At 40.5% G+C, this 20987-nt stretch overlaps 1 protein-coding gene across 1 annotated transcript in view; it reads left to right on the top strand.

Moving 5' to 3' along the window:
• KIF13A (kinesin family member 13A) overlaps positions 1-20987 on the top strand; it is a 198487-nt gene that overhangs the window by 153118 nt on the left and 24382 nt on the right. The window contains 11 exon segments of the mRNA XM_020280123.2: positions 2826-2988; positions 4051-4191; positions 4950-5099; positions 7610-7771; positions 8302-8475; positions 10639-10790; positions 12688-12820; positions 13003-13149; positions 16637-16675; positions 18270-18369; positions 19997-20123. Coding sequence (XP_020135712.2) covers positions 2826-2988; positions 4051-4191; positions 4950-5099; positions 7610-7771; positions 8302-8475; positions 10639-10790; positions 12688-12820; positions 13003-13149; positions 16637-16675; positions 18270-18369; positions 19997-20123 — 1488 coding nt within the window.

The following is a 20987-nucleotide window of genomic DNA, read 5'->3' as shown; positions in this document are numbered from 1 at the left end:
TCATTGAAAGAGATAAGGTAGTTTCAATGTTGATTTCATCAGATTTCTGTTGCTGGATAAAATTAAGATGCCATTAATGATGGTGGTTATAAAGAAGCTGAGATAATTATGTAAGTAAATGTTGATGGGTTGTGAAATAATGAAAGATTCTTACCTACATACATGTTGATGGGCTGAGCATCAAGTGGTGTGAAGAGCTAAGAATTATAAAGAAAGCTACAGATGTCTTTTATTCTCCCTATATACTTAGGCTGCAGTGTGGAACAAGATATAAATAAGTGAAAAATTAAATCATAATAGTAAATAGCAGTTTCATTCAACGATAGGAAGTGTTATAATTATATGGTTATTCATTTGTTGTTTATCTCCTCCCCTGGAAATTAAGTACCAGGGGACAAGGAATCCATTTTATTCATTGAAGTCACCCCCAGTGCCTAGAACAATGCTGTCACATGGTAGGCGCTTAGTAAATATTGTGTATTGATTGTGTGACTATGTTGAAAGGGCCAGCAAGCGTGGGATTGCCAAGTGGGCAGAGGGCACAATAAGTTTGGTGGTTGTTCGGTGACGGCTGAGACCCCAGTGGAGTCTTCTGCATAGATTTTCAGGGAGGAGGCAGGACTTAAAGTGCATCTGAAAGGTGGAGTCTGGCTGGGTGCGGTGGCTCACGCCTGTAATCCTAGCACTCTGGGAGGCCGAGGTGGGCGGATTGTTTGAGCTCAGGGGTTCAAGACCAGCCTGAGCAAGAGCGAGACCCGTCTCTACTATAAATAGAAAGAAATTAGCCAAACAACTAAAAATAGAAAAAAATTAGCCAGGTATGGTGGCACGTGCCTGTAGTCCCAGCTACTCGGGAGGCTGAGGCAGGAGGATGGCTTGAGCCCAGGAGTTTGAGGTTGCTATGAGCTAGGCTGATGCCACGGCACTCTAGCCCGGACAACAGAGTGAGACTCTGTCTCAAAAAAAAAAAGAAGAAGAAGAAAGGTGGAGTCTGGTAGGCAGAGAGAAGGCAGGAGGGCATTTTGGGTGCGTTGCCATGAACAGATGGGAGGCAATGGAGAAGAGTAAGATGTATTGAGGTGTAGCAAAAGAACTGTTTTGTGTAGTCTAGAAGGTGATTTCTAGAGGAGTAGGGAGAATTAAGTCCCAAACTATCAGATAGGGCATGTGGGAGGCCTACAGCCGGGAGTATCTGGGATTTATCCTGCGGGAGACACGGAGCCCTGCAAGGTCTTGAGCTGAGCAGTCGCCTGAGGAAGGCAGGGGTTGATAAACTCTATCTTGCCGTGGAGCAAGAAGAGCCTGTATGGTATGAGATTGTTGGGAGGGTGTGAGGGACCAAGAGCCTGGGTGGTATGAGATGTTTGTGAGGGTTTGAGGGACCAGAGCAAGGTGTAGGAGAAAACAGAAGAGAGAGATTTAGGAGATACTTTAAAGGAAAAGTCAACAGGCTTTCTTTTTGGAGATTGTGGAAGAGAGAAGAGACTGAACAAATCCAAGCCTGGGTGCCTGGAAAAACAGTGATAGCATTTTTAAAAACCATCGTCTTTACATTAGCCTCCTCTCAGTGTGCCGCCTCTGTCACCCATACAGTGACAAGGAAGGAGTAGGGATTTGGATGTTCCAAACTCATCATTTTCCTGTGAAGTAAGGGCAGTCTGCATGTAAATGGTAGAAAAGAGAAGCTAAGGCACAGAGCAATCGCTAGACTGGGCGCCTTTGAACCCAGATTCAAGTGTGAAATCCAGAAGGACTCTTTCCCTTTTCATTCATTCAGTGAGCCTTTTTTTTTTTTTTAAATATCCTTTGATGGGCCATGCATTGGCCAGGAACTAAGTGCAGTGCAAGCAAAAAAGACATGGTGCCTGCCCCAGGGTCACTTACAGCCTAGTAGGGGAGACATCAGATAAGAGTCGGATAATTATACAAATAAACAAAAAGTTATAACTATGGCAAATGCTATGGAGGCTAAAGACATGCGGCTGAGAGAACATATAATAGTTGTGACCAGGTCAGGGTGTTGCTTTTTGTCAGCAAGTGCTATTATATATTGAGTTGAAAAAAAGAATTCCTGCTGCTACAGAAGTACCTTATCACAGTATGACTTTTACCGACTGAAAAACTCACGGCAAACACTTTCTTCTCCTAACTCCAGGTCTCTCTACCAACCTGCCAGCCCCTCCCCAGCCTACCCTCATATAGCACACAAAAGTCATAATCATCATTTCTTGTTCCTAAACTGTTCCTTTATTGGTTTTTTACATCCTCATATCAAAATTTGTTTTCAAATGTTACATAATTTAGAACCTGGTTGATTGGGCACAGTGGGTCATACCTGTAATCCTAGCACTTTGGGAGGCCGAGGTATGAGGACCACTTTTGAGGTCAAGAGTCCAAGATCAGCCTGAACAACTTAGTGAGACTCCATCTCTACAAAATATATATAGAGAAAATTTAGCTGGGAGTGGTGTCCAGGAGGCTAGGGTAGGAGGATTCTTGAGCCCAGGAGTTTGAAGCTACAGTGAGCTATGATCATGCTTCTGTACTCATGCCCAAGCAACAGAGCAAAATGCTATCTCCAAAAATAAATAAATAAAAATAAAGCCTGGTTTTCAGTTAAGTCCCTCCACAATTCACTCCCCATCAGTGGTTCTCAGCAGATAGCCCATCTGTGGGCAGAGGGAAAGGTAAGTGGTATGGTGAAATAGATTGGAAAATATTGCCTGAAAGGAGTTTTCTGCCATTTTCTAATAGGACTACTGACTTAGAAACAGGATTGCAGTTTTCTTTCAGATTTTCTCCTTTCCTTTTCTGCGACTCCACAGGGATGAACTCTTCCGACAGAGCCTGGCAAAGCTGCGAGAGCAGCTAGTGAAAGCTAATACCTTGGTGAGGGAAGCAAACTTCTTAGCTGAAGAAATGAGCAAACTTACTGATTACCAAGTGACTCTTCAGATCCCTGCTGCAAACCTCAGTGCCAACAGAAAGGTAAAAATGTTCTTAAAGAAAGTGAGAACAGGGTGTCCAATAGTTAATACTGTATTATAAAATGAAATCTAATACTAAAATCCCAAAGCATCCATGAGGCGATCCTGACATGACCTAGAGGTGTTTATTCTTTTAAGGCTTCCTCTGTACACCTCCTTGGGTAGGAAAACTATATAAATCATGCCCTTAGATATGCAGAATTTTGGTGGCTGAAAGACTTGTTAATTTAAATGCTTTCTTTAAAACAGTGAAACCGGAAATATATGTACATAATCCTGCTTGCTTTTCCTTACATATAAATACCTCTTTCTGAAATGGGAGATATGTTCGTTATAGTACTTTTTAAAGAATGAATTCCACAAGAAAGGAAGACTTTTTAATGATACCTATCTTTACATACACAGAAGAACTCTTTGCAGGCATTTGGAAATTTCCTGTCACTTCAACTTTAAGAATTTTTCCTGTGGGGATAAACTTTGAAGAAAACAGTTTTTCATCCATTCATTTTGTACTCCAGCAAGCAAGCTACAAAGTGAGACAGGGACTATCTTATCAGTCTTTTGACTAAGTAGTTCCCCTTTGAGAAATTTATTCTAAGTGTGTAGACATAGAGATTTATATACAAGGAGGGATGCCTATTATAATGGCCTTTACACTAGCAAAAATTTGAGACAGCCATGAAGTTGAACAATAGGACAATTAGTCAAATGTGTGATAAATCCACAGGATGGATTGCTATTGTTGCCATTAAAAAAAAAATCTTGTTTATGAAAAATATTTAACGACACAAGAAAAATGTAAAAACTGGGGAGAGGATTTGGATATGAAATTTTATTTTTATTTGGTCCTGAGTGTGATAAAACAAAAAGTGTGTGCATGAGTCTGCATGGAAGCTGTATAGAAAAGAAACCAGAATATTCTCTAGGTGATAGAATTTGATCTTCTTTTTATACCTTTGTGTGTTTTGCAAACTTAAACTACTTTACTATCGTATATATTGCTTTAGCAATCAAAAAGAAGTTGTAAAAACGTTTATTTTATTTGTTTTTCTTCCTCATGCAGAGAGGTGCAATAGTGAGTGAGCCAGCTATCCAAGTGAGGAGGAAAGGGAAGAGTACCCAAGTTTGGACCATTGAAAAGCTGGAGAATAAATTAATTGATATGAGAGAACTTTATCAAGAATGGAAGGAAAAAGTTCCTGAGGTAAAAGAGAAACTGTTGAGATTTGGTTATATTAAAAGCAGAGAGCATAAGTGATTTGACCATGAGAACATGTGTGCTCGCGCGTGCACACACACACACACACAGATGTGCCCGTGATACATTTATATTAGGAAAATGAAATAAAAGTGATCTTGAAAGAAGTGCTAAGTTGGATCAGAAATATAACATGTGATCTTTGCACAGATGGAAACTAAATGAAGAGAACGTAAATTCAGATTCTTGTTTGGCTTCATTTTTACTATATTTCAAGTGAAATGAAGTGAATCAAGTAAATTTATGCTGTTTTGTCAGTGATGTGAAAAATTGGTCCCTTGGCTGAAGCCAACAGGAATTTTGTATTCATTAGCGTATGTTCATGTGCCTCCAGCTATGATCGTGGCTGGGTAGATTGCTAAGAGTAGTTTTAGTGTACATAATCCATCCTTGGACATTAGTGATGGAAAAGAAGACTTGGCAAAGGGAATGATATGAAAAGGGCTACAGGTTGAGGGGTGCTGGGGAAGTCAAGACAGGACCTGAAGAAAAGTCCTCCACACAAGTGTCACTTAGTTCGCTAACAAACTAGTCTCCTAGTGAGCTTAATTTTGTTTTATTTATGTGACATTCTAATTTTACTTCTTGCTTGCTTGGGTAGATGCCTTGTTTGAAATTTTTTTAAGTGCTAGTTTTAAATAGTATGACTTAGATTGATGTTTTGTTTCCCACTTTCCCACCCACTGGCCCCTCCTACTACTCAGGAAAAAAGACTCTACGGGAAACGGGGTGACCCTTTCTATGAAGCCCAAGAGAATCACAACCTAATCGGGGTGGCGAATGTGTTCTTGGAATGCCTCTTCTGTGATGTGCAACTTCAGTATGCAGTTCCTATTATCAGCCAGCAGGGGGAGGTAAGGCTAGGCCAGCCTCTGAGAATGAGGGTGGCTCAAGGTTTTTTGTTGTTTTTTATTTTTCATTCAATTTAAGCTATGTTCTTAAGGTATATCAAGAAACTAGGGCAAATAGTCGGGGTCTGCATTCTTTTCCTCTACCAATAATTGATATTATTAGTAGAAGCAATGAAAATGAAGTCATGGTCTTAAAGGATTATTAGAACATGTTTTTGTGATTTACACATTTTTTCTTTGTTTTAATCATATTGAAAATATTTTGGGAATCAGATTCACCTCTGTGCCCTGTATTGATTTCTCTTTTTAAAGGTAATTTCATACCTTTGTGGTATGTTCTAGTTCCTTCCTGGCCCCCAAATAGTCTTTACAAGAAAGAACTTGGGAAGATTGTTTGAAATTGAAAGTATTCAGAGAAACCAAGCTTAAATAACCCACTGTCACCTTCCTTTTAAACTCACAGTCCTTCAGTTATTTAAATATATTGGCCCTTGGGGTGCAGTGTCTCATGCCTGTAATCCTAGCACTCTAGGAGGCCGAGGCGGGAGGATTGCATCTGTGGTGTGCTTTAGGTATTTCATGAATCCCCTGAAATTATATTAAAATATATTAGATTCTCCAAAAGCATTAAAAAAAAATCTCAAGGGCCACTTTTTTTTTTTTTTTGAGACAGAGTCTCACTCTGATGCCCAGGCTAGAGTGAGTGCTGTGGCATCATCATAGCTCACAGCAACCTGAAACTCCTGGGCTCAAGTGATCCTCCTGCTTCAGCCTCCTGAGTAGCTGGGACTACAGGCACACACCACCACACCAGGCTAATTTTTATATTTTTAGTAGAAATGGGTTCTCATTCTTGCTCGGGCTGGTCTCAAACTCCTGACTTCAAGCGATCCTCTTACCTTGGGCTCCCAGAATGCTAGGATTACACGGGTCAGCCACCACGCCCAGGCAAAAACCACTATGTTCTAACCGATTTCTCTTATTTCCTTTTTTCTTTCCTCTTCCTACTTCCTCCATATATGTCTTACTTGTCAGATATCATCAGTTAATTTCTCTCAGGTCCTTGGTATCAGTGCCAGTTGCTGTGTGGAAGGTGGGTCTGAGCTACCTTTAAAAATCACCTTCACAGGCCAGGCACGGTGGCTCACGCCTGTAATCCTAGCACTCTGGGAGGCCGAGGCGGGCAGATTGCTTGAGGTCAGGAGTTCGAGACCAGCCTGAGCAAGAGTGAGACCCCGTCTCTACTAAAAATAGAAACAAATTAATTGGCCAGCTAATATATACAGAAAACATTAGCCGGGCATGGTGGTGCATGCCTGTAGTCCCCGCTATTCAGGAGCCTGAGGCAGGAGGATTGCTTGAACCCAGGAGGTTGAGGTTGCTGTGAGCTAGGCTGACGCCATGGCACTCACTCTAGCCTGGGCAAGAAAGCGAGACTCACTTTCAAAAAAAAAAAAAAGAAAAGAAAAAAAAAATCACCTTCACTATTTGAGATGACAGCAGCATGACCGGAACATGTGTGACTTTCAAAACTGTAGTCATTACAACCTTAAACTGTGTGATGAAGGATAACTCAGGCAATTAAAGCATTCCAAAAATGCAAGTTTCAGGATAATTCTTATACTCTAATTCAGTTCTGTGCAACCAGCTTTAAGGGAAATACTGTTAAACTGGCTCCTATCCAGAGAGCCACCACAATAGTGAGAGTGAATAAAAAACAGTTTTACAAGAACTGGTTCCTCATATCTATAAGGCTTTGTACACACTGTTCCTCATGGAATAGGACTGATGGCACCACCTCAGAGAGCTCTTTTCATCCTGCTCCCAGCCACAGTCTGAATTGCATACCCATTCTCTACTCCCAAGAATAGAAGCTTCATAAGCCCAGGGACCTCGTCTGTTTGGCTCGCTGCTGTAAATGTACTGCTTAGCACAGTTCCTGGCATAATTGGTTCTTGGTAAATACTTGTTGAGTGGATAGATTTGTCACATAACATCCTGCATGTATCTCTGTTATAGCAGCTGGTCTACACTGGATGTTACTGGGTTTTTACACCTCTTTCTCCCTTTGTGAGTTCCCTGACAGCAGAGCCCGTGCTTTATCTCACTACCCCACAAGGCTAGCTGTTTGATCAAATGAATAAATGAATGGAGCATTTGATTAAACACATGTGAGTGAATATACAAACAGACATGGAAAATAGATGGCTCCAGGTAGAATATGATAGCTGCCTTTAAGCTGTTTCTAGGCTGTCCTGTAGAAGAAGGGTGAGACTGAGAATGACTCCAGAAGGTAGTTTCAGGGAGGCAAATTCGGCTCAAAGCAAGGCAGGATGATTGCAGGGGCAAGCGGTAGAATGGACCAGCTCTGGTGGTGGTGGAACTCCCAATGCTGAAGATGACCAAGCAGCAGCCCTGCCACCCCAGGGCTGTGGTAGAGTGCGCTTCTGTCTCGGGTCAGTGCTGCCCACGGGATGCTTTTAACTCCAAGGTGTTCCCATTCCTTGACCCAGGTTGCAGGGCGTCTCCATGTGGAAGTGAGGCGCGTTACAGGAGCTGTTCCGGAGCGTGTGGTGGAGGATGACTCTTCGGAGAACTCCAGTGAAAGTGGGAGCCTTGAAGTCGTAGACAGCAGTGGGGAAATCATTCACCGAGTCAAAAAACTGACATGCCGGGTGAGGGGACAGTGACGAGGAGGCTCATGTCAATGACCTTTTCCATGCAAAACCATTTTTACAGAAAATCTTTTAAGAGAGGTTTTCATCCAGCGTAATAAAAATTGAATTTTATGACAACAGATACAATGATGGGCAGTACTTTTTTTAGCGCACACTTTCTAGTGATAGTTGTGTCAAATTGCAAAAGCATTTATATATTTGGCACTTGAGAAGCATATGTTGCTTAGTGGATTATGTTTTTCTAGGAAAATTCGCATCTATATCATAAATTGGTCATTAGGAAGATTTTACAGGGATGTGTGCATTCGTCACCAAGTTTATATACTTGTAGTTATAGAACTATGGGGCAGGTTTCGTTGTACACAGGGCCCTTAGTTGACATGGTGTCAAATATTTTCAGATGTCAAATGGATGACTGATTTATTTATTTCATTGTTTACTCTTAAATTTGAGGTGGCTGAAATAAGAAAAGAACGTTTAATGTTTTCTTTTTGGGGATTTTATTTGCATTTTTTAAATTTCTTCAGGTAAAAATTAAAGAGGCAACCGGGCTGCCCTTAAACCTTTCAAATTTCGTCTTCTGTCAATATACGTTCTGGGACCAGTGCGAGTCGACCGTGGCTGCCCCCGTGGTGGACCCAGAGGTGCCTTCACCACAGTCCAAGGATGCCCAGTACACGGTGACCTTCTCCCACTGTAAGGTACAGACACCGTTACAAAGCGAGCTACGTCGGGGGCAGCAGAGTTAGACGGTTCAAAAATCTATTTTCTCCATGAGAATTATTTTAAGCATAATATGTTTATTAGACCTTTTAACATCAAAAATGTACTTCATTACAAATTCAAATAATTTAGAAATATTTAAAATAAAATCTGAAAGATCTCTACCAGCAATCTTATTCCCCAGAGGTATAACCCACCAATGACAGTTTGTTGATTACATATTTTAATAAGTTATTTACTATGCTCTACAACTTTCATATGTGTGTGATAAACATATTTATACACACACACAAATGGACAATGGACATAAATACATGCTTTTATGTCATGCACACCTACCTTTAAAAATTTTATACAAAAATGAGATCACATTGTACATACTGCAGAATTGTGGGCATCTTAACATGTAAGTTGCTGAAGAGATTTCTCATTATTTTGAATATAACATAGCATTCTAACATATCGTATGAGTTTTTAAGAAAATATAAAATGAGAAAGGTGAATTTGTGGTGAATGTGGTTGGACTTACCTTGAGACATCACCTACCCTCTTGGCTTTCACATGGGACTGCCAGCAAGTCATTTCTGAATGACCAGCTCCCTTCCCTCTGTAATTTTGTTCTTCTTTGAATAATCCTTCAAAGATACTCAAGACCCGTTCTTTGGCAAATTGTGCCTACTCTTTCTGATTCTATGCTTAGGAAACAAATCCATATCACCACCTATAAAATTTCACATAGGTAAAGGCTGTCAAGTATTTCTTTTTCTGAAAACAGCCAGCCTACATTTCTTTACCTGTATTTGCCAATCTGTTTCTCAAAATCTTTATTAATCGTTTTTTTTATCTCTGACTATTCTTTTAAGTATTTTCCATCTTCTTGTGAATCCACAAAGCTGCTTATTTACAAGGATGAAATCTGAATTTTAAGTGCATCCTCTTTAGCAGCTGTTTTAATGAATACTAGTCCCAGAGCCTCTGGGTTCACTGTGTGACCTTGGAGTTTTTTCATCTCTTAAAATGTATAGATTATACTTGATCTGTACATTTCTTCTCCTTCTAAAATTCTGGGTCTGTCTCCAAATAAAATAAGTAAAAAAATAGAGAGTGTAAGGTTAATCAATATAGCACAGCTGTTTCTTGAACTTAAAGGCATAGAGACATCTTCCACCTGAGGTTCCACTGAGAGGCTGATGGAAAGAAAATCAGCTTGCTTCCTTCCCTACTGCGTTGTTCTGACAATGCACTATTCGTTCCTCACAGTCATCTCTTTGTGTTTTAGAATGAGGAATTGGGGCGGGAGAGCTTAAGAGAAAAACGTAATATCATGAAGATAATCATACAAAATTTAACTCTATTCTTAGTCTCCTAAGCCATGGCAAAGAATGATTTGCCAAATTAGTCCATGCCAGTTAAAAGTCAGAATGGTAGTGTGGGACCGAGAATCAAGCCTAAGAGAATGTGGATTCAGCTCTGCAACTAACTAGCCATGTGACTTTGGACAAGTTGCTTTCATCACTTCCCCTCTTTGTGGAAAAAGGGGGTTGAATTAAATTACTTCGGAATTTCCCTTCCAGATCTTATATTCTGTGATTCTTTATGGCTTCCTGTAAAACATAAGAGATGAGTTTAAGGTTGACATCAGAATAATATACCCCAAAGTAAATCTACATACAGTTGAAAGGTCAAAAGGAAATTTCATGGGCTCTTTGATGCATAGTTCTTTTTCCCCTCCACTGGTTTATGCAACTTTATTAAAGAAGAATAAATCAGTTACCAACAGAGCTATCAGTTGATCACTCATCCATTGACAACTTGTATCATTTATTCAGTGCTATATTAAATAGAGTATTGGAAGATAGATTATCTAATAGCTCCAAGCCTCCTAATAATTTCAATGAAAATTACAAAATGTTTGAGACCCTATTTTTGGAACACAAAGGGTGCTTGACTTCTAATTTCCATTTTCTGTAGAGTAAGAACAGGTCATTCCTTTATTGACATGCATAAAATACATCACATTTTCTGTTCTGCTGATGCTATAAATTCAATACCAATTCTCCAGACACATCAGTTACGAGCATAAAGTATATCATGTACATACATAATTCTTATTGCACTTTCCTTCCTCCCGATTATCCCAGGACTATGTGGTGAATGTAACAGAAGAATTTCTGGAGTTCATTTCAGATGGAGCACTCGCAATTGAAGTATGGGGCCACCGGTGTGCTGGAAATGGTAGCTCCATGTGGGAGGTTGATTCTCTTCATGCTAAGACAAGAACACTACATGATAGGTTTGTACTTGGCTATGAGCTTTAGACACAGGGTCAAGATTAGCACTTAGTTCAGAATACAGGCTTTGAACCCTGGGACTGCTGCTGTTACTTTGGACAGGTTACTTAATCTCTCTGAGCCTGTTTTCTCCTTTGGAAAATGAGACTGATAACAGAAACTACCAGACACCAGAGAAATTCAATAGGGAAAGGTAAGTCCTAGCAACAAATGATATGAGACAACTGCCTATCTGTATGGAAAAAAAATTTTTTTGATCTTCACACTGTACACAAATGTTAATTTGATATTGATCTTAACCTTAAATGCAAAAGCTTATGAAAGAAAATACAGTTTTGAGATAGTCACATATTCTCAGAAGAGCCACAGAAAGCACTAACCATAGAAGAAAAAAAATGTTTAAGTTAGACTTAATCAAGGCCAGGCGTGGTGGCTCATGCCTGTAATCCTAGCACTCTGGGAGGCCGAGGCGGGTGGATCGTTTGAGCTCAGGAGTTCCAGACCAGCCTGAGCAAGAGCGAGACCCTGTCTCTACTAAAAATAGAAATTAGTTGGACAGCTAAAAATATATAGAAAAAATAAGCTGGGCATGATGGCGCATGCCTGTAGTCCCAGCTACTCAGGAGGCTGAGGCAGAAGGATTGCTTGAGCCCAGGAGTTTGAGGTTGCTGTGAGCTAGGCTGACGCCATAGCACTCTAGCTTGGGCAACAAAGTGAGACTCTGTCTCAAAAAATTTAAAAATTTTTTTTAAAAGTTAGACTTAATCAAAATTAAAAGCATGTGCTCACCAAAAGACATCATTCTGAAAATGAATGAGCAAGCCACAATCTGGGGGAAAACTGGCAGTTTTTTGTAAAGTTGATCATTTCACCTCTTCTTTGACGCAAGTATTTACTCCTAGGTATTTACTCAAGAGAAATGAAAACTTAAGTCCACAAACAGAGTTGTACACAATGTTCATGGCAGTTTTATTCGTGGTATCCCCAAACCACAGACAACCCAGATGTCCTTCATTGGGCGAATGGATAAACAAATCATCAGTATTATTTATGAATAGAATATTACTGAGCATTAAAAAAGAAAAGAACCATTGATACTCATTTAGATGATTCTCAGGAACATTATGCTGAATGAAAGAAGCCAGATACAAAATAGTACATTCTGCGTGATTCCATTTATATGACGTTCCAGAACAGGCAAACCTAATCTCTGAGCTACACAGCTACTACCAGAGTGTGGAAATTGAATGGGGAGGGATATGAACAAACTGAGGGGGGTGGGGTGGGTAACACAGGTGGGTGTGGTTGTCAAAAGTCACTGAACTCTATGCTCAAGATTTGGGTATTTCTGGCCGGGCGCGGTGGCTCACGCCTGTAATCCTAGCTCTCGGGGCGGCCGAGGCGGGCAGATTGCTCGAGGTCAGGAGTTCGAAACCAGCCTGAGCAAGAGCGAGACCCCGTCTCTACTATAAATAGAAAGAAATTAATTGGCCAAATAATATATATAGAAAAAATTAGCCGGGCATGGTGGCGCATGCCTGTAGTCCCAGCCACTTGGGAGGCTGAGGCAGAAGGATTGCTTGAGCCCAGGAGTTTGAGGTTGCTGTGAGCTAGGCTGATGCCACGGCACTCATTCTAGCCTAGGCAACAAAGCGAGATTCTGTCTCAAAAAAAAAAAAAAAAGATTTGGGTATTTCACTGAACGTAAGTTATAACTCAATAAAATAAATAAACTAATAGTTAGGGTTGTTTTGAGAGTTAAATAAGGAAATCATTTATGCAACATACATGGTGCAGTGCCTAGCTCATAGTAAGTGCCCAGTGAATGGTAACTTATTACTATTACTGATAGTGTCCCTGGACGATGACATCGCTGCTTGTTGGGATGTGTTTTTGCAGGTGGAACGAAGTAACTCGAAGAATAGAAATGTGGATCTCCATATTAGAGTTGAATGAGTTAGGGGAATATGCTGCAGTGGAACTTCATCAGGCAAAAGATGTCAACACAGGAGGCATCTTTCAACTTAGACAGGTACTAGGTTTGTGCTGGGTTTTTGTGTGTGTGTCTTCTCTCTGTCCCACTGTTACAGTTTCTGGGAATTTTCTAACCATCTGTATCTTTGTTCCCTAATCCTCTTCACTTCCTTTATCTCCTTCTCCCAACCCTCCCCATTATCATTCCTGGCACCCACATTCCCCTGCTCCCCTCTGCAGGGTCATTCGCGTAGAGTGCAAGTCACGGTAAAACCTGTGCAGCATTCAGGGACACTGCCGCTGATGGTTGAAGCCATCTCGTCAGTATCCATCGGCTGCGTAACTGCCAGGTCCACCAAACTCCAAAGAGGGCTGGACAGTTACCAGGTAAGACAAACAGACTTGAAATGGTCTTGAACAAAGCTTGGTTAATGCAGAAGTGAAGGAGTTAATGATCTTTGGTGAGGACCTCTTTGGAAATAGAACAGAAACTCCTTGCATTAACCATGTGTATTCCCCCAATTCATATTTCCATCCATTGCCTTTTTTCTAGCTTTAAAATACTATGTTTACTTAGTGTTGATTAATAATAATTTTATTTATAAACACATAACATCTTAATGCTATAGTATTCATTTACTTTAGGCAGGTTTCACTTTATGCCAAAATATGTTGGATATTTGGCATTGCTGCTTGGCTTGATCCAGTTTTATTTGTATCATAAAATTGTTTCCATACGCTGTCATAATTAACCAGCTTGTTGAAAGCTTTGCTATTTTTTTTCCCCCAATTAAAAGTTGTCCTCATGATCATTTTTGTCCATTATACTCTCCTATTCCTAAACTTTATGTAAAGTTCTCATCTAAAAAGATGAAAACCTCTAAGAATTGATGTTCATATTATCAGTCAGAACTATTCGGTAGTCTGCGAAAATAATCTTTAAGATTAGGAACCTGTCCTGCAGTGGCCCAAAAGGATGTATGCTCCTCACAGAGTCTCCGGTTTACTGCCAGATAGGAAATAGGATATGGGGAAGAATCAGACTGTCAGCCCCGGCTCCCTCACTGCCATTTGTGATGGAAACACTTCCCTTTCCCCTTCGTGACAGACAGAAAGCATTTCTGCTTTGTGGAGTCTGGGCATAAGCCTAGCCACTCTTGAGAGTGATTCCACATCTGTCTCAGTTTCCTTTTGACTCCCATGACATTCAGGCAAAGCTAAAAATGAAAGCTAAAAATCAGTGCACAGGCTATTGGGCTTTAAGGAAAGCACCACTTGGTCAGACACAGCCTTCCCTCTTCAAGACCAAAATTCCCTCCAGCTCGCAACATCTGTCCAGACTTCATTCAGTGTATGAGTGAAGATGCAAGGACTGGGGCTGCTGTGGTTTAGGAGGCTTCTCCATCAGTCTTTTCCTTGTGTGTCTGCAGCCCATGGAGCAGGAAACGGGATCGTAGGTGTTCTCATACAAGTTCAGTCCCCCCGCCCCCTTAGCCGTCAACTTTTGGGCAGCTGCAGGGCTTGGCATGAAGAGAGGACTGGACTTGGAGTCAAGAGGCCTGGGTCCTTTAGTCTAATTTGGCTTTACTAAATGGTTACCTTAACTGGATAATTTAAACTTGAGTTTCTTTTTTTTCTCTCCAAAATGATGAGGTAGACTTAATAATTGTCCAAATATTTGGATTTTTAAAACAATTCTACTTCTGGGTTAAAACTGATTTTTGTCAAAATGTGAGCCTTAAAATATTAGCCTTTCCCCAGTGCTGTGATGCTCTTTTAAGAGTATAGTACCAGCCATACAAATTTGAACTATGACAATTTTTTTTCTTTGCTGCCATACTTAAAGTCATTTCTAGTAATTTTGTTGTTGACATAATAGAATTATTCTAATGCAGTAGCTGAAGCCAGGACAGAATATGCTGATGTCGCAACAGTTTTACATCATGAAAGCTCGGGCCAGTTTTCAGTTAATGGAAGTACTTCCTTAGTATAAAAATTAGTGATAGGCTGGGTGAGGTGGCTCACGCCTGTAATCCTAACACTCTGGGAGGCTGAGGCGGGCTGATTGCTTGAGGTCAGGAGTTTGAAACCAGCCTGAGCAAGAGCGAGACCCCGTCTCTACTATAAATAGAAACAAATTAATTGGCCAACTAATATATAGAAAAAATTAGCCGGGCGTGGTGGCACATGCCTGTAGTCCCAGATACTCAGGAGGCTGAGGCAGTAGGGTTGTTTGAGCCCAGGAGTTTAAGGTTGCTGTGAGCTAGGCCACGGCACTCTAGGCTGGGCAACAAAGTGAGACTCTGTCTAAAAAAAAAAAAAAAATTAGTGATACATTAGAGCTATTGGTTCTTTTACATTAATAGGGAACATTAATTCAAGATAAATTACTTCAGGGTTGGGCTTTTATTTAGCAAGTCAGTCATATAACTCATAATTATAGTCCCCAAACTTTTTTAAAAAAGTGTTTTTTGAAATGTAGATATGAAAATAATTTTAACTATATTTTAAAGCACTTTTTTAAAAAGGAGATTCATGTCTTTTCTATGACTAAAAAAATTTAGTCATAAATCTAAATGGAGGGTTTCCAGATTATTGTTTCTAAGGAAAATTGTCTCAACCAAAACCCTTTTGTTTTCAGCAGGCTGACCTAGTTTTTCCAAATGTTTTTACCAAAATTGTCACTTCATGTAATTATTGTAAAATGTTGCCTTGTGTTTGGGACAGTTGTGATTTTGTCAAGTGATTGTTATGGTCCCTAGAGGATACTGAGAGATCCGTATGTGCAAAATAGCGCACTGTGCTTCTATGGCAACAGTGTAGTACCAGACCTTGTATGTACGGAGGTTTCTCAGGTTTTCCCCTGCGATAGCGTCACCCATGAGGGTGGTGTGTTGCAAGGAAGGCAGCTGAACACTAAAGGCCTGGCTGTGGGTCCTGACCTGCTACTATCTGTGTGACCCTTGGGTTCAAGCATTTTATCCTTCAGGAGTTCAGTTGCCTCATCACTGAAACCAAGATTGGGCAAGAGAATCTCCAAAGTCCCTTTGGTGTTGCCATTCTGTCTTCCTAAGCCCGTCCCAAATCTCTGTCAAATAGGCTATCCTTAAGTAACAAATCAGATGTCTGTTTGCATAACAATGGAGCAAGGCCCCTTGATGTAGCTTCCTACCCTCATCTAAGAGAGTTCTTTTTTTTTTTTTAAGCCAGTCAACTTTAGCAGAAAGGAGTTGTATACCAACTTTAGTGTCACTGATGTTAATAAGTTCTGATAACCCACTACCATCGGGCCGGGCATGGTGGCTCATGCTTGTAATCTTAGCACTCTGGGAGGCCAAGGCGGGTGGATTGCTCGAGGTCAGGAGTTCGAAACCAGCCTGAGCAAGAGCGAGACCCCCATCTCTACTAAAAATAGAAAGAAATTAATTGACCGACTAAAAATATATATACAAAAAATTAGCCGGGCATGGTGGCACATGCCTGTAGTCCCAGCTTCTTGGGAGGCTGAGGCAGAAGGATTGCTCGAGCCCAAGAGTTTGAGGTTGCTGTGAGCTAGGCTGATGCCAGGGCACTCACTCTAGCCTGGGCAACAAAGCGAGACTCTGTCTCAAAAAAAAAAAAAAAAACACTACCATTGGACCAGCTAAGGGTTCTTATTTTTAATGACTGCTTTCTTTATAAAAAAAATTATTTAAATTACAGACTAGTGAGTTAAATCTGTTAAACCTCTTTGAGCTTCAGTTAAATGTTTTATTATGCTGATGTTATGCAAGCTGTCCATTGTAATGTGTGTGTTAAGCTTAAAGAATTATTTTCCCTGTGTGCTGTTTGAGAAACAAAATGCATGTCCTTTGTGTTTATTTTTTCCTACCAGAGAGATGATGAGGATGGTGATGATATGGATAGTTATCAGGTATTGCTACTGCTGTCAATCCTGTGGCATGGGGCACAGCTACTGCTAATTGCCAGCATTCGCAAAGCAGAGGCCAGGGAGGACGACCCTAGAACAAGAATATGCAATTTTTCACTTGCTTTTGATTTGCTTTATATGCAGTTGGGTACAATACTATTTCTGGAGATTTCCTTGTCAGTTCAAAATTTGTAACCAGATACTGCCTTTTTGCTATGCCATCTCGAATTACTAGCTTACTGCTAAGCAAGATCATTATCAGTGTATTAAAATTGGTAATCTTAAAAATTGCACAGCTATCCATTCATAATCTTTTAGGTAGACACTTTCCAGGGCCAAACTGTACTTTGCTCCTTACATCCAAGAGGCTAGTATTGCTATAATATGCCATTTTACTTTAAAAGACTTTTGCTGACAGGAAAATTGAAGACATTTTATGCACATAACTTTGTTTTGTTTTGTTTAGCTAGTTTTCAAAATATGTGCAAATGCAAAATTTTACCTAGTCAACACTGACAGGCCTGTTCTCATGGATTAGGTGTAACATAGTCATGGTCAAAGCAGCAAACCAAGGTGAAGGGTTACTGGGATTGGCTCCCAATGTTGTGTTGATTTTCCAAGTTTTCAAAGGATGTCTTCCCAGGGTGCCTTCCTATATATATGTAAAATGTGGGTACATTGTAGTTAAAACTTCAGAGGTCCTTAGGTCTATCTACACTTAATATAATGTCTTAAGGCTTAGGCTACAAGCAGGCAAGTCAAAGAGCATTTTGAATAGAATTGATGGATTTTCTTTCCCTACTCATAATTTTACTAAGGAAAAAAAAACCATGTAAACAAAAACAAACTTTAGGGGAAATATCAGTGTCCCTCGGATCTCAGCAATGCCATTGACTAACGTCCTGGGGCTGTTTGCGCGCTTCCTGCCACATTATTCACGGTGAAGTCCAACGGCTGCTTCTGGGATTTCTCAAAGCATGGCTGACTGCATGTTGGGTTTTTGCATGGGAGATTTTTGGTTAGCCTCGTGGTGGTGGTTAGAAGTAAAATCTCTGTGGCAAGTTTGAAAAGTTCTCTGCTGACCTATTCTTTGCATTTCAGGAAATATATGTTATCAGGCCATTGAATTATGAAAATGCCTGTCATTTTCCATTGCATTTGTTGTGACATGGTTTGGGCTCTGTTCATGGTGTCCTTCTGTTTGGAATCACAAATCCTGCAATGAGTAGCCATGATTTAAATACACATACAGGCATGCACACACACACACACACACACACACACACACACACACACAATGCATTAAAAATCATTCAACAGCTGGTATAGTTTGAGCATGTCTTGCTTTAAGTATAATTATCCTTTTTGAGATCCTGGGGATCTGATTTCTGGATAGTGGCATCCTTGATCAACATGCGTTGTTACTGAGGCCTCTTTGCTTTCTTCCATATAAATTACACAGTAGTGTTTAATGGCCTTTCCTAATGAAAATTTTCCTAATCAATTTAAACATCTTTTTGGGGAAAAAAATAGGAAGAAACAAAGAAATAGTTGTCTATGCACCCTACAGGAAAATATTTTCCCTCCTTGATGTCAGGAAGAAGACTTAAATTGTGTAAGAGAGAGGTGGTCAGATGCACTCATTAAACGCCGAGACTACTTGGATGAACAGATTAAAAAAGTCAGCAATAAAAAAGGTATGTGAGATTAAAGTATTTTTCTGGGAGTAGCTTTTTTTTATTATTATTCATTTATTTATTTATTTTGAGACAGAGTCTTGCTCTGTTACCTGGGCTAGAGTACCCTGGTGTCAGCCTAGCTCACAGCAACCTTAAACTCCTGGGTTCAAGAAATCCTACTGCCTCAGCCTCCTGAGTAGCTAGGACTACAGGTGTGCACCACCACACCCAGCTAAGTTTTTTTTTTTACTTGTCCAACTAATTTATTTCTGTTTTTAGTAGATACAGGGGCCTTATGCTTACTGAGGCTGGTCTTGAACTCCTGAGCTCAAGCAATCCTCCCACCTCAGCCTTCCAGAGTGTTAGGATTACAGGAATGAGCCACCATATCCAGCCCTGCGAGTAGCTTTTTTATTAATACTTCAACACAATGGTGATGGGCTATTTTCTTCCCCTAGTTGGACAGTAGTATCTTAGTTTTTTGAACTTAAAATTATAGACATTAGTGAATCATATAGTACATTTTTGGTTTTAAGAAGGCTACAGATTTGAAAGTAACAGGTTTTCATAAAACTCCTGGTTTATGTCATAAAACTGTGACATTAAATGTCAAACTCAAATTTTATTTTGATAAATGCAAATATGACCAATATTGATCAGAGGTACTCCAGGGACCAGGACCTAGGACTTACTGCAGCAGCTAAATGGTCACTTCTGAAACCACACCACTGGGCAAGCAGGTCAGCGGCCAGCCACTGTTGGGGCATAGCTGTGCACTCAGCTAGTTCAGGATGGCCCCTGCAGTTCTACTCGCTGCCACCCAGCCCTGAGGTGGGTGCAGTTTGCTTATGCTGGCAATGGCCACTTGGATTCTAGAGTAGAAATCTGCACTTAAAATCCTTAGTCTCTCCTCTGGACTTCATGGTCCATTCATTGTGGTTGGTTCTGCACCAAAGAACGCATCATGAATGTTAATCCATTTCATGTAGAAGCTAGCAAAAATTCCCCCTCAGGAAAATATCTTGGCTCATCGTGTGGTGTTGCTTTATGTTCGTGCTCAGACTGCTAACGAGAACTCACTTTGACTATACCCAGGGAGCCCCAGAATTGAGTTACGGGTAAGAGAATTTCAAAATATATCAAGTAAAATCATAATAAGCCTGAAGGGGAAAAAAATAAAGTTGGTTTTACAGGGTAAGATAAATGGTGTTTTTAAATCCCCTCTCTTTATAACATGGTGTACAGTTTTATAGAGCAATGGCGCATCCATTATTTCATTTGATCCTCCCAACAAGTGCATGAAGTAGACATGACTTATATGATCCTTCTTTGACAGATTAGGAGACTAAGGATCGTCTGCCGAATAACTTCCCCAAATTACAGAACCAGTAAAATGACTGAGCCTTCTAACTGCTGTTCCAAATACTCTTTCTACTATTCCTGGCTTATGGTACCTTAAACTGGTGTCATAGCTGCTTTCGGCTCCTGTGGATGCTCTTGCTTGAACTTTGAAGCCTCATACCCTTTTCTGCAACATTGTGGCTGTTTAAGCACTTATGGCTATCACTGAGTGAAAACCTGTTTATTTTAAATTGAGAATTTTGCTTTCTCTTGTTGGCACTGGTCCCCTCATTTCGTTGTGCAGAGAAGACAGAGGATGACGTGGAGCGGGAAGCCCGGCTTGTGGAGCAGTGGGTGGGGCTGACGGAGGAAAGGAACGCAGTGCTGGTGCCGGCGCCAGGCAGCGGGATCCCCGGGGCACCTGCCGACTGGTAAGGCTGCGCTTCCTTCTGTGGGGACATTGCCCGTGGCAAGAGCTATGCATGTGACTGTCCAGGACTGTCACAGTAACTACCAGCCAACTGAGCTGCTCAGGGAAGGGCCACCCATCTCTAGTGCTCCCTTTGCTATTTTCCTTCCCTACTGCAGGCAGCTTCCTCCCACAGGAAGCCAGAGAGCATTGATTACCTGGCCAGGTAATCAATACCACACTCCTCCATTCCTCTGCATAAGCACCTTGGGCATTGTTCCCTGATCTTTAGAGATTCTTTTATTTTGGATGGAAAGAAGGATGTTTCCACAGTGTACTGGAAGAGCACAGAAAATATATCTCATTTGCCCTAGTACCTGCTTAGTATGGTAACTGGCACAGAGTAAGCCGTTAAGCACCACATAAATAATGATTGATCAATCAACCCTAAGTGTTCTCATAAGAAACAACCTGGTATCTAGGCTATGTTGTCAAATGGATCTGGATTTAGTTTCCAGCTTCAGCTCTTAGGTGTATTTCTTTAACTTCTCTAAGGCTTTACTCCTAATCTATTAATGGAGCTACCTTTTTGGTGGTATTGTGAGAATTAGAGATAATGTATATAAAATGCCTATGTATTAGTATATACTCTTACATATTATAATGTATATCAAATACCTTTCATGCCCATTCACTGATTGGTAGCTGCTACTGCTGCTTATTTATTCTACTGCTACTATACTACTGCTTCTTATTCTCATTCTCATCCTTATTGCAAGAATATGTCCTGGGCATTTAAGATAAATCAAATTTCCTTTTGACCACAGAATGTACATGCCCAGATAGTCTTTTTTGAATAGGCATCGAAACATTAGTGATGCTATTT

The sequence above is a fragment of the Microcebus murinus genome, chromosome 15 (assembly GCF_040939455.1).
Source record: "Microcebus murinus isolate Inina chromosome 15, M.murinus_Inina_mat1.0, whole genome shotgun sequence".
NCBI classification, from domain to species: Eukaryota; Metazoa; Chordata; class Mammalia; order Primates; family Cheirogaleidae; genus Microcebus; species Microcebus murinus.
The sequence above is the reverse complement of the archived record's forward strand: the minus strand, read 5'-3'. Positions and strand labels throughout refer to the sequence as shown.